The sequence below is a fragment of the Ursus arctos genome, unplaced genomic scaffold (genome assembly GCF_023065955.2).
Source record: "Ursus arctos isolate Adak ecotype North America unplaced genomic scaffold, UrsArc2.0 scaffold_13, whole genome shotgun sequence".
NCBI lineage: Eukaryota > Metazoa > Chordata > Mammalia > Carnivora > Ursidae > Ursus > Ursus arctos.
This window is the reverse complement of record NW_026622797.1, coordinates 60278195-60291933: the sequence shown is the minus strand read 5'-3', so window position 1 is coordinate 60291933 and position 13739 is coordinate 60278195. Positions and strand designations below refer to the sequence as shown.

Here is a 13739-nt window from a genome sequence, read left to right as displayed (position 1 = left end):
GATAGCAAATATTTGAGGCTTTATTGGGACATAGTCTGTCACAACTCATCAACTCCGCCACTATACAATACCAGCCATAGACAACAGATAAAAAAAAAAAAAAAAAAAAAAAGGATGGGTTGTGTTCCAGTAAAATTTTATTTACAGAAATAGACAATGTGTTAGATTTGGCCTCAGGACGATGATTTCCTAACCCTATCTAATCCATCAGCCACAACAGAAAAACTTCTAATAGAAAGATTAGAAAACAAATTTTAATCAACTGTAAAACAGACAAATATATAACAAATATATCCTCAATGGTCCTAAATAATGCAAGGCATATGCACTATATTTGCAAGTATAGCTAGACTTCAGAAACTCATTAGGTAATTACTATTTCACATATACTACATTCATGTTTCTAACATAATACAGAGTAAAAGATAATGCTAAGATATTACTAAATCATATCTAGATAATCCACTAATTACATTAATTATAAAATTACATAGAACAGATTTAAAAGATTTTGATAATACATAAAACAATCTAAATTTTAAAAAATTACAAATCCTGATTTCCCATAAGATTTATGCTAAACAATATGAAATGACTGATATAATCTACAAATTTCCATTGCTAGAAAATGAGGAGGTACTATAGCACCTTTAAATCACTGTCTGTATTAAACACAATTCAGTAAGAACATGTAATTTCCCCCATGATTCTACACCTACTTTGAAAAACAAAATCTCCCTTTAAATTTGTCAACTAATTTATTTAAGTACTCATTTATTGTATTATGTAACTATATATATAACTAAAGGGCTGAACTCTATTTGCATAGAAGTTAAATTTCCAGTTATTGTCATAAACATCTATTTTACTTATTTTTGACAAGATGGAAAAGACTATTTTTAAAAATAAAAAAACTGCCTCTGAAAAATTCATTTTAACCGTTTTAAATGTTTAAATCAAATTCTTTTCCCATTCAACTCCCAGACAGTAATAAATATAAAATCAGGAGAGTTAACAAGTAAACCAATCAGATTAAATTCTTATATAAATCACACACATTAAGGACTACAGTCATTAAGTATCAAAAATACAAATAAACTTTTTTTAATTTAGATTCAATTAGCCAACATATAGTACATCATTAGTTTCAGATGTAGTAATACAAATACTCTTTTTTTTAATTTAGCTTCTCTAAATTAAATACTCTAAATTTTTTAATTTAGATTCTCTAAATTAAATACTCTAAATTTTTTAATTTAGATTCAATTAGCCAACATATAGTACATCATTAGTTTCAGATGTAGTAATACAAATACTCTTAAAACATTACCTTGTCATACCTGTTGAGTGACAGGCTTATTAAATCACAAAGGAGATTTTCACAATGTTCTTCAAATAGGCTGATGTTGGTTAAATTGTCACCTGCCAGATTCATAAACTGATGACCGTATACAACTTGTTCTAAAAATGTCATAAAATATATTTTATTTAAAATTACAGTAGATTTTACTATTTCAGAAGGAGGAAAGTAACTGTATGTCTTTAAATTGACTTACAACAAAACTGCAACATATACAGTTAAAAACAAATTTCTTTAGAAATAAAAGTTAAATTTGAGGACAATTCCTTTCTTATATGATCACCGATATACATTACCTACAAAAAGTTTTCAATTTTCTCAAGTGCCACTTAATAGACTTTTCTTTTCTTAATGTGGACATCTTTAGAAAGTACCAATGTAACATCACTTAAGAAAAAAAAAAAGCATGGAAATGCTAGAAAATCTTCACCAATATTTCTGACCGATAAAGGCTTTAAGATATTTTTAAAACAAATGCTGATAAACTAATCACACACAATTGTTTTGTGGTATGAACAGAGCAAACCAAGGTAATAGATAATAAAATGTGCACCTATATCAGATTAAGTATACCTTAAAGTATTGCTCCAAGGAAATATTATCTGAAATACAAAGTCCATGTGAGAGAAGAAATTATGTATTTGTATGTTTGTGTGCACGTATATATGTAAGTGTACACACATACACATATATATATATACATGTAGTTTTGCATTTATTAGTTTACTGAAAATCAGAGATTAAGATAATGGATGTCTTTATAAACTAAGTGATAATTTACAAATAAGTAGCACTTACAAAATATTGCTAAGTTGATAATGGACCCTAAAGATGCCAAATAGCAAGACCAAGAAATAAACAGACAATATGTGAAATAAAAAAGTATTATCCAAAATATATATAAATCACTAATTTTTTTAAAAAAGAAACATTAGCAAAAGATAATGAACAAGTAATAAAGCAACTATAAAAAACAGTAAAATTATGTAAAAATGTTCAACTTCATTGGTACTTAGAAAATTGCAAGACAGAGATTCAATATCATTTTTCATGTATTATTTGGCAAAAAACAAAAGTAACTGATAATATCCACTCCTGGCAAGAGAATGAGGCAAAGGCATGCTTGCAGTGTACACAAACTGGGGAAACTCCGTACAGAAACTAAGCAGTGTTTATGATTTTAAAGCTGAATGTGCCACTCCCAATTCTAAGAATCTACTCTGTAGAATAACTTGTACACGTATTCAAAGCTGTATATATATATACACAAGGATGTTCCATGAAATATTACTTGTAGTAACAAAAAAATGAAAATAACTGAAATATTAAAAAATAGACTTCGCTAAATAAATTATGATAGAGCCATAAGTACAGCTCATAAATGAAGTACAACTATATGTACTGACGTGAACAGATCTCTAAAAACTGTTGACTAAAACACTACACAGAATGCTACCATTTGTGGTTAGCTAGAAACAAAGACAAAAATCCTACCCATGAGTTTCTATATATGTATACTAAGATAGAAGTATGGAAAGATAAATGGACCAAACTGTTCTCTTGAAAAAAGGAGTAAGACCTTGACTTTTTACTTTGGTTACTATTTGTTATAAAATAAAAATTAAAAAAAGCCAGAAAGCACTGATGACCTGTAATTTTTAAAAAAAACAATTAAGGGTTTAGATTTAAAAAGGACATAAATCAGAAATCCATAAACTTACTCAATTTTTCACCAAGCATGTGAAGAATTTCTAGCACCAGCCAATGGATATCTAAGTGGAGATGTAATAAATGCCATGATGGTGGAAAAAGCTGTGAATGACATTATCAACTTTGAGAATTCATAGTACTTTAGTAGGTATTTTATAGCATGCTATCACATTCCTCCACAAGGATAAGGATAAAGAACCAATTAACCTACTCACTATTCAAAAGCTCAGGGAAAAACTTGGTCTTGTTCATTAGAGGATTCTTTCACTGGAGATCTTTGAAAGCATATTTTCATCTGATGGTTTAGGACAGACCCACCTTGGGGCTGCTGAACAGACTTGTATAGTAAAGGTCCCTTCCAACCAACCTCTCATTTTACTACAGCTGCAAGGCCGTAAGAGAATTTTTTAACCACTTATTTTCATAATCTTCTTTTAGACTTTAGCTAGGAAATATGTTTTTAAATGTAATGAGTACCCAGAAACTCCCATAAAATATTTTAACAGAACTTTAGACTATCATGTAGACACTACTGAGATGCCCATTAAGAAACTGAAGTTAAAGGAAGTGAAGAAATTTACCTTTCGATTCATGAATTAAGATTCAAATCTAATTCTATCTGATTCAAAAGCCAGTGCTCTTAAGTACTGTGCTGTAGTAGGGTTGTCAATAACCTTCCCCTAGCCAACATTTAGTATCACCTTAAAAGTAAGTAACAATGATATATACATGATCTATCAAGAGCACAAGGAAGTATGATAGAGAGGGGACTTGTTTTATCAAACTGCAAACAAAATAAAATGCTGCATTAATAAAATAGTATTGGTTCAGAAATAGATAATAAATAAAGAGCAAAAATAGACAAGAGAGAAATAAACATGGTATTTCCAATCAGCACGGAAAACATGGGCCATTCAATAAAAGACTAGTTATTAACTTATTCATCTGCAAGAAACTAAAGTTAGATTTTCCACTTCACAGCATTTTTTTTTAAAACGAGATGAATTAAAAAGATAAATGTAAAAAACAAGTATATTTTTAACAACCACACAGAGATGATACACAAGAAAAACCTGACAAATGTAACTATTTACAAAACTTGAACCATCTCCGTAGCAAGGCAGCTTAGCTGCTAAAAAAGAAAAGATAAATTGATGAAAATATCTGTAATACATAATACCCAACAAATATCTCTAATAAAAAAGCTCCTTAAAAATAAAAGACAGATGGTTAACTGAAAATGCCAATTATATCAATACTTTTCATATATAAGATAGGCAAAACACAAGAAACATACAAAGTCTTGAAAGGTACTTTTCACTTTGTAAGCTTTTTTTGCTGTTATTTCAAAAAAAGAGCAGTATTTCAGTGTATGTTTTTTTTGTGTATGTGCTTTAAAAATTCAGCCTTCTGATCTTCAAATAACCTCTTTTCAAGTTCGCCTAATTAAAAAGCCTATGAAAAGCAAAACCTAGTTTGAGAACCCTTGCAGTCTTTATTTCTACTGCTAGATAAATAATTAATTTTTATTTTCTTAAGCATTTGATGAATATCCAGAAAATAAAGCCAGTTCAATTTATAGAGACCAAAATGAAGGAAAAATATCCCTACCCCCATAAACTATCCACAAATATTAAGTGTCATGATTAAAAGCAATTATCTATTTGCTTTCCATGGATTAGACACAGTAACCTGTGAATTCAGTTAGGACTCTTTATTTTCAGTATTACATATATTGGTCCCTGCTAAAAGAGTGCATTTTTCTTGTTGTTAAATTTCATAAAAATATATAAACATTTATTCGTACCTTACATTTTGGCAAAGACACATTCCTAAAAACTGAATGTTATTCAAATTGGTAAAGTCAAAAAGAATGAAAGAAGTTGAGAGTTCAGGGAATCCCACGGGGAATTATAATTTGCCATTCACATAAGCTCACACTTTCCTATGGAGTATTTGTTAATTACATCTATAAACTGGGTCATGCTTTCAATACAAACTTTTATTTTTTTTTTATTTTTATTTTTTTAAAGATTTTTTAATTTATTTATTCGACAGAGAGAGAGACAGCCAGCGAGAGAGGGAACACAAGCAGGGGGAGTGGGAGAGGAAGAAGCAGGCTCATAGCGGAAGAGCCTGACGTGGGGCTCGATCCCAGAACTCCGGGATCACGCCCTAAGCCGAAGGCAGACGCTTAACCGCTGTGCCACCCAGGCGCCCCTCAATACAAACTTTTAAAAACCAAACTTCAGTAGGGATGATTTCACAGGTAGAAAAAAGGGGCATAGTCAAAACAACCTTAATCATATTCCAAAAAGGTCTCAAAAGTAAGAATAGACATAATGCTGTGGTTTTGAAAATGTAACTTTTATAAGGTGATCTTGAATTTTACTGTAATAGATACTAGGATTTGCCCAAACCTTTATCAATGGGAAAAATGACACAAATTTTTAAAAATAAAGGTTATTTTGCTTTGAAACTTGTACATATCTGCACATTATAAACTGGAATTGAGAACAGCTATCGCTATTTCAGTCTATATTATAATCCAAGCACTTTATTTAATTTTAATTTAATTTTCCCAATAACTCTAGGAAGCAAACCAATTATACACGTGAAGAGACTGAGGCAAGAGCTGCTGCTTGGCCAATGGCACATAATTAGAAGAGGAGCCAGAATTTCAACTCAGGCAGTCTGGTGCATGAGCTGCACTCTTGACAGGTTTCCCTCATTCTTGAATGAATGAATATTCCTTGCACACACACAAAAAAACCCCTGATGATTTAAAAATTAAATGAAACAATTCAAACCTTAATTTGGTTTTGATTTACAAATGCTCCTAGATTAATACTGGAAAGTTCAGATAGATGTCCAATATACAAGAGTAATCCATGAAGTTCATCAACTAACACAGAGGGAAGTTGTGCCTCCAAAGTTTCATAGGGATGGACAGGAACAGGACTCCCAGCATTCTGTACTTTTAGGTACCTAAAAAAAGACAGATACAATAAATAACCAGAGTCTGGATGAACATGCGCTCAGAAGTTCATGCAGTAATCAAAATATTCATTTGGCATCTTACCTAAAGATGAAAACTTTAACATAATGAAGAAATGTCACACACTGCTGCCTAATATTGTCTGCTTTGCAGTGTAGTGTGGATATCTTCCCTGAAACCAAAATAGATTAAGTGTTATCAAAGTTTAAATAATCGGTGGGCAGTGACAAAAAAATTTGTAAGCCATACAAGCAGCAAATTCATTTCTGATTTCATCCCTTCCACATTTACCACTCTATTATACATTCTGATCCAACCATACATAATTACCACTTCTTGCTCTCTGAACTTAGGTTTTAATACACCTCAATGATTTTGCCAAACAGTTGTTTCTACCTGGAACTCTTCCACTCCCCAAAACTTTCCCCTACAGATTTTTTCCCCTCATCCCTGTAGTCCAAGATCTGGCCTGACTCTGTGATGGGCACCTAAACAGATAAAGCCCCTGGCTCCCATACCAGCTTATACACACTATGATTACTACACTTTTCCATCTACCATGCTGTGTGTCTGTATGTCCTACTAACTGCAAACTCATCAGCAGATTCTTCCACTTTGATTCATTGTCACCTTACACAGTACCCAGCATGAAACAGAGCCTCAGGTGATAAATAATACTCAACATTTACTGAGCACATAGTGAGAAAACAAAACAGCCCTGACAGCTGATAGCAAACAACTAGGTCATGATGTTCCCTACTGAAATTAAAGCTTTAATAAAATATCAAAAATAATCAGACGGGGCCCCTCTTGATTATGGTGAAACAAGACAAAAACAAAATCTCTCTGTAACTATGTCTGAGTATAGAAACAAGGCACCATGCAATCGCAGAAAAACAAACAAAATACAGAAACAAAACATTTCCCTCTTGCAGCTAACATGACTATTACTTCTTTACTAATTAGAACCCTCCCTGGCCTTTCTTGGTCCCACCTCCAAGACACAAATTAACATATTCAATTCATTACACTGTCCCTGCTTAACAGTATCCAATCCAAAATAAAGTCCTAGTCCCCTTAAATTCTACTCCAAATCAGCCAGCACAAGAGCAAACCCTATCACAAGCCCCTCCCTACTCTCTCCCTAAGAAGCCCCAACTGTTTCTCATGATATGTACTTCCTTCTTGTGTCAGTAAGCTACTCAACCTTTCATTGACCAAAGGTGTGTTCCAGGTGATCTTCAGTTGCTGGGCATCACTAATAACAGATATTAGCCTGAGCACTTAACATGCATTTTATTATTTATCCTCACAAGAACTCAATGAGGTGGGGACCCGTTCCTGGTTGGAACCCAGGCTGACCACAGTGCCATGATTCTAATTACTACACTGTAGCACAATTGCCAGAAGGGAGAAGCAGCTAGCCTGTACTAAAACACACTGCCCTTCAATTCCCTTTACTACCTCAACTATACCAACCTCCCCCCCCAACCCCGCCCAAATGAGTAACCCATTAAATGTCAAAAACAAACTGAAAGAAGAGCAAGACAGCACGAGGTCCCTCTCCCTGCCCCCAAAGAAGCTGCTAATTCACTTTAGAAATGTCTAGCTTTAAATCAATCTTATCACAGACATAGAAAAATACTATAAATCTCAGCTACAACAAAATTTAAGTGTTATATTTTTTCTGAACCCTAAACACTATCCTGACTTTCTAACCCAATGCTTCTTTCTCCATGTTATTATATCCCAATTGTGCATCAAAGACAGATGTGCAATTCCTTTTTGCCATTGAAAACACTTAAAACTTACCAAAATCACAGCTGGCCTTTAATAAGGTTTCCAAGTTGTACAGTTGCTGCCTGATTTAAAAAAAAACGTAAGGTGAGAGTTAATTTTGGAAAAGTTTAAAGCATGTAATAATTATAGGGATGTTTCCAAATCTATTACATAACTTCAGTATGTGCAAAGCCTCTCATCTGTGAATGATGTTTAAAATACTTTGTGGATATTTATTTACTTTTTCTTTCTAGATATTTATTACAGGGTCAATTTCATATAGTGAAGACTGAGAAAAGATAAAACATGCTTTTGTTTGACCTTGCAAAAATATCTATTAAAAGCTGCATATATGTATATATAATTATAAATATCAGATTTTAATCAATGAGATACTGTTTACATACCCTCAAAATTTTAAGATACTTATATAAAAATCCTCAGTTAATAGTTACATAATGAAATGTTAAATTGTATCAGACAATTATACCACAGGAGTTCAGAAAAGAAATAGAGTAACTTAAACTAGAGTTATCAAGGAAAGCTATATTTACGACGTCCCCCCCTTAAAACCTGAAAGTAATTTCTTGTCCTTTTTCCTAACTGCCTTTCAACTCCTTAAATGTTGACCCATCTTCATGAACCTATGTCCTGAATCAAGACTCAACTCATTCTATAATGTTCAGGTTTACAGAGAATCACTCGCTCAACCTGTTCTCCCAATACAACACATAACAAGACAAAGTCCCTTCACAAGGTCTCAAGGGATGAGGGTAGGAGAAATCTCTCCATCTTTCCATTTTCATTTAAATGTACCATGTACATATTCTTAAAGTATTTTTGGACGATAATTTGCCTTCGACAACTGATTCCATTTCAAAATCATGTAAAATCTAAATATGGACTGGTTTAAGGAAATATTTTGCTAAATGATATTGAATGTTAATTGTGATGATACTGTTCATGTTTTTTAAAAGTTCATATTTTTAAGAAATGCTTATTGAAATATTTAAGGGTGAGATAACATGATGCCTGGAATCTGCTAAAAATACTTAAACCAAAAAAAAGAGGGAAAGGGACAGATGAAGGAAATGTGGTAAACCTTGATGTTTATTGTCACTGAGGGAAGGTATGTGAAGGTTCGTTATAGTATTCTTTCTACATTTGTGTATGTTTGGAAAATTTCATTAAAATTTTTTAATGTCCAAATTAATAAAATTAATATTACTATACAGTCTGAAAGATATATTTGGAAAGTCTAAGTTCATTCTCTGAAAATCAATGAGAGTATGACAATTCAGCAACAAAAGTAGTATTTCAGTTTTCTTCCAAGATTATAACATAGTTCAAAGGCTTAAATATTTGTCTTCAATACATGATGTCAAATATGGAACAAAAGTCTGAAAAAGAATAAAGACTCACTAAAAAACAACTCATTGAAATCACTGCTCCATCAAACATTACCACGTGATACTGATAAGATAATGGAGAACAACATGAACAACTCTACCGGTGCTTTTGTAATATTGGTATCAGAAACCACCCAGCAAAGTAACTAACACCTGAATAGCATCTATGCTCAAAGGCTGTTAAAAACAAAACAAAACAAAACATACCTGAATAAATGGAAGAGCACTCTAGATGAATTCACTAATGCTGTTTCAGTAACCCACTGAATGCCAAATATTTCCACTGTATCTTCCTCAAAATTAGTTGGTAAAGGATCAAGATTCAAAATTAATCTGAAATGAAAACTCTGATTTAATCTCATAAAAAGTATGATAAATCCCATACTATAGCATATCTTTTTTTGTCATTATATAAATCCATATTGTATGTGACATGTCAACAACGATGTCATAAGATTATGATATGCCTTGGTACCTTACATATTCAGGAATTACTACATTTAGATTGTATGAAAAATTCAGTCACATATAGTGATAAAAAAGTGTAACTAAACAGCAATGTAACTTAGGGGAAAAACTCATAAAGTCAGTCTAGGGAACATACTTTTTTTGCCTATGGTCTTCAGTTGAAGAATTTCATCCTTTGAGGGGACATTCAATTTTTGAAACAGCTAAAAGTTACTCTGAGCCATGTCTGGAGCATAATCAAACTGAGTAATCTCTTTTAAGGTCTCAACCAAGGTATAACTATAAAATCAACAAAAATGGCTTCCTGACTGAAATTGCCTCCGCGGGTATTCCCAAAATATTCCAACAACTGCAGTTTTACAGCAACTTGTGTATATCATTCCTGTGAACTTACACAATCTGCTGTATTTATTCAAAAGTTAAAAATAAGTCTGTGACTTCTGCGTATAAAGAATTAGAAGGAACTTGGGCAACAAAACAATGTGTATATCTAACTTAAGAATCACTGAGGAGCTCCACATTATTATTTCATGTTTTAGAAGGATATACCATTTCGAAAAGCCCGGCTAGTTCGGAATTCACTTTAAGTAAAAGGGAAATTAGTAGCCAGTTTCCTACCCCCAACCTGAGGTAGCGGTGAAATAATAAAACATCCGGTAGCAAGAAGTTCTCCTCAATATCCCAAAATCTTTTAGGTATGCTCTAACCAGGAAACCGGCAAAAGAACAGATAGCCTGCACCCATGTTATATACTAAGCCGATTTGCAAAAACATGACTTGAACATCGAAGTTTAGTTGACTGAAATCATAATTTAAAAACATTCCTAACAAACTGATGAAAAATTTGATAAGGGAAAAACAAAGTCTCCGATTTTTTACCTACCGCTTAAGGGCTCCGCTGGAAAGGTAGGACTCTCCAGAAAAATGATTTCCTCCTCCTCTGTTGTCAAAACCACAAGAAAAGCAAGGCGGTTTGCACCATTCCGTCCCCAGCTCCAGTTCCAAGCTGTCGGTCAGGAACATCGACGCACCGGAACAGTTATCCATTATTTACTTTCTGTCCTGAAATGTTTGGGACTCATGATTATCATTCAAGACTCCAAAGATACTGTGATTAGATTCCAGGAGGTGGGGCGGGCTAAGAGATTGGCGGTGATCTCAGAAGTTCTCAAAACGTCCCCCCAGCACAAAGAAAAAAGTCCGAGAAGCCAATTCCTCAACAACTCTCCCCACACCGACACCCCGATATCAAGGCCGTCAGAACTTAGAATGCACCCCCGACGGGCTGTGGCAGGAACTTCACATCTGCCATCTAGGTCCGGCAGCGCGAAAAGGAAAGAAATGTTTGCAGGACAGATCCTGCTGCAGGACAGATCCTGCTTCAGCTCCGACCCCGCCTCGACCTGCGCCGCTAACTACGTTACCGAAACGTACCGAGCCAGTTTCCCAGCAGTATGGTGGAAAAGTTGCCTTGCGCAATCCGGTTGGGTATCAGGGACCCCCCCCCCCCCCCCGCCGGCGCCAATCTTTAGTCCTCCCAGCTGGGTGGCAAGTTCCGCCAGGTTCCCACTCGGCGGCGACCAGAGCGGGCCGAACACTAGGCGAAGGCAGCCGGTGTCCTGAGCACCGCGGCGCCCCTCGTTTGAGGCACGGCGTACCTGCTCACACTTTCGGTCCCCAAGATCCGCCCCCAGCTGCCAGGTCTACAATCCCGGCGTTCCTAAGGTCTAAATCAGAAACAGGCGAAATTCCCGCCACTGCGCTCCCGCGCTCAGGAAGGGCGGGGCCACAGCGCAGCCCGCCCCCGGAGATCCGCTCGCGAGGTCTCGGCGGGACGCGCCGGCGCTCCGAGAGTTCTCGCGAGAGTCAGTCGACCAAGGACTCGGTACCGCGAGCCACCTTTTCTTTCTTTTTTTCCCCTCAGTGTGTGTAGCTTTAATTGGTGAGTTCGGCTGGAAGGCGGGGCCTCACGGGGAAAAGAAACTGGAGGCTGAGGTGAGCAAGGAGTAGGGACAGCTGGGTGTTCTTTGGGCCGGACCCAAGAAAAGAGTTTTGCTCAAGTGAGTCCAAAGTGGGTGTCTCATTCACACCCAGAGCCGCGCCGTCCCCTCTTGTTGCCGCGCTAGTGCCAGCAACTCTTTTGTTAAGATCGAGAATGCCTATTGTTCGTGGTTTGTGGACATGGCATGTGCAAAAATGTGGCTAATCCAGTGTATAGAAGCACTGAATAAGTCAGATGGTTCTTGCTTTTGGTATAAAACTGCCCCTCCCCTTATTTGCAGAACATCTGGACAGGTTTAACTGCTTAAACCTGGTCGCTTTTGTGAGGTATAGCCCATGTGCAGCATTTTTCTTTTAAAAGTATTCTTTAAAATCTGTTCAGAAGACTTCCCACTCTAAATCAGAGTTAAAACACAGTTAAGCATATCACTGACCTAAGATTCAAGAAAAACTTGATAATTGCTCCTTCAGATCTCCTGTAATTTTGAGTATTCGCCGTTGCCCATTCCTCCAGAATAGTTTGTCCTGTGTTTAATTCCTGTACAGAGAACCTGTCATAACTCCTCTGTTCAAACCAAATACTGCACATTTTCTAAGAAATGGGACGAGGTGGGGGGAAAAACACAATAAGATCTCTATTCTGACTGCAACCTAGGGCTACAGTGATGGGTGCTATGTTCCATTATGTTCACCTAATGTGCCCTGAAACTTGATGTATTGTTGGCGACCACTGCAGCTTTTTTAGGGTCCAGGTGGAGTTCTAGCATGACACATTATCATCTACAGCAATTCCTAGGAAATCATATCTAGGTATGAGAATATTGGGCCCTGGCTCTGGTTAGGAGAATTGGGTCAACAGACAGTCGTTATTATTTCTTACTCTAATCAAAACATTCAGATAGACCCCTTTTTCCTTTTTCAAGTGCCTGGTGAGTGATCAACTTGGTTGAACCAGTAAGTAGAATAGGAAGAACCAAATAAGTTCCTTGTAAATGTTGTAAGCTAGTACTGTAATGCATTTCAGTAAGAATCCCCAGCAAGTTAACGGACAACATACTGAAGAGAGGTAATTAAAGATGCTTAATGAAAGGGCCATTTATAAAGATATGGACAGGGTTACTGGAAAACAAAAGTAAAGTAACCATGAAGCATCCAGAACTAATCAGAGAGTCATTATCACCTGAGGCCTAAGAGATTTGGGGAAAGAGGGATTACCAGAGCCCAAGGAGACTTGTTCAGGTAGGAGACAGCCACCTACCTGATAGCCACCTATGTTATCTTCATAGGGGAACATAGCTACTGCCAACTTGCAACCCAACAGGGAGGAGCTGGAAGGATTAAGTATGCAAACCACTTTCCCTCCATACTTCAGTGTCCAGCTGGTGGTTTTCATTGGCTAAAACCAACCTAAAAATAGAGGGCAGGGATATAACCTATAAAGTTCAGGCTCCTAAGATAGAGTCCAGGCTGAAGAAGGGTAGAGAGTGAATCTGACAGAAAGGGGTAAATTTTATCAAGAAGACATAACAATACTAAATGTATAACAACTTTAATATATATAAAGGGACAAATATTAATTATAGGAGAAATACCCAAATCAATAATTAGTTACAGACTTCAACACTTCTCTCTCTATAATTGGTGGAACTAGTAGAGAGAGAGTTAGTATAGACTTGAACAGCGCTATCAACCAACTTGTTCTAATTGATATATTTATAGGTGACTCAACCTGGCAATAGCAGAATACACTCTTTATAAGTACATATGGAACAAACACTAAGGTAGACCACATTCTTTGCCAGAAATCAAATTTCATCAACTTTAAAACGATTGAAATCTGACCACAATGGAATTAAACTAGGAACCAATAACAGATATCTGAAAGAAATCTCTAAATATTTGGAAATTAAGTAACTCTTCTAATTAATCCATGGATCAAAGAAAAAATCACTAGGAAAATGAGAAAATATTTTGAATTAAATGAAAATGAAAGCACATTAAAATTTATAATTTT

At 35.4% G+C, this 13739-nt stretch overlaps 1 protein-coding gene across 3 annotated transcripts in view; it reads right to left on the bottom strand.

The window, feature by feature from the left end:
- Positions 1-11524, bottom strand: part of MMS22L (MMS22 like, DNA repair protein) — a 125621-nt gene extending 114097 nt beyond the window's left edge. Inside the window, exons 1-8 of one of the 3 annotated variants that reach the window (XM_057311174.1) lie at positions 11159-11524; positions 10608-10786; positions 9464-9589; positions 7881-7930; positions 6153-6240; positions 5881-6058; positions 3082-3172; positions 1331-1461 (exon numbers count right to left, since the gene is read on the bottom strand). In XM_057311174.1, coding sequence (XP_057167157.1) covers positions 1331-1461; positions 3082-3172; positions 5881-6058; positions 6153-6240; positions 7881-7930; positions 9464-9589; positions 10608-10771 — 828 coding nt within the window. In that variant the 5' untranslated portion in view covers positions 10772-10786; positions 11159-11524. Of the gene's footprint in view, positions 1-1330; positions 1462-3081; positions 3173-5880; positions 6059-6152; positions 6241-7880; positions 7931-9463; positions 9590-10607 lie in introns of all 3 variants that reach the window. The other 2 variants (XM_044388868.3, XM_026511769.4) reach the window with 2 other exon arrangements.
- Positions 11525-13739: the final 2215 nt, after the last annotated feature.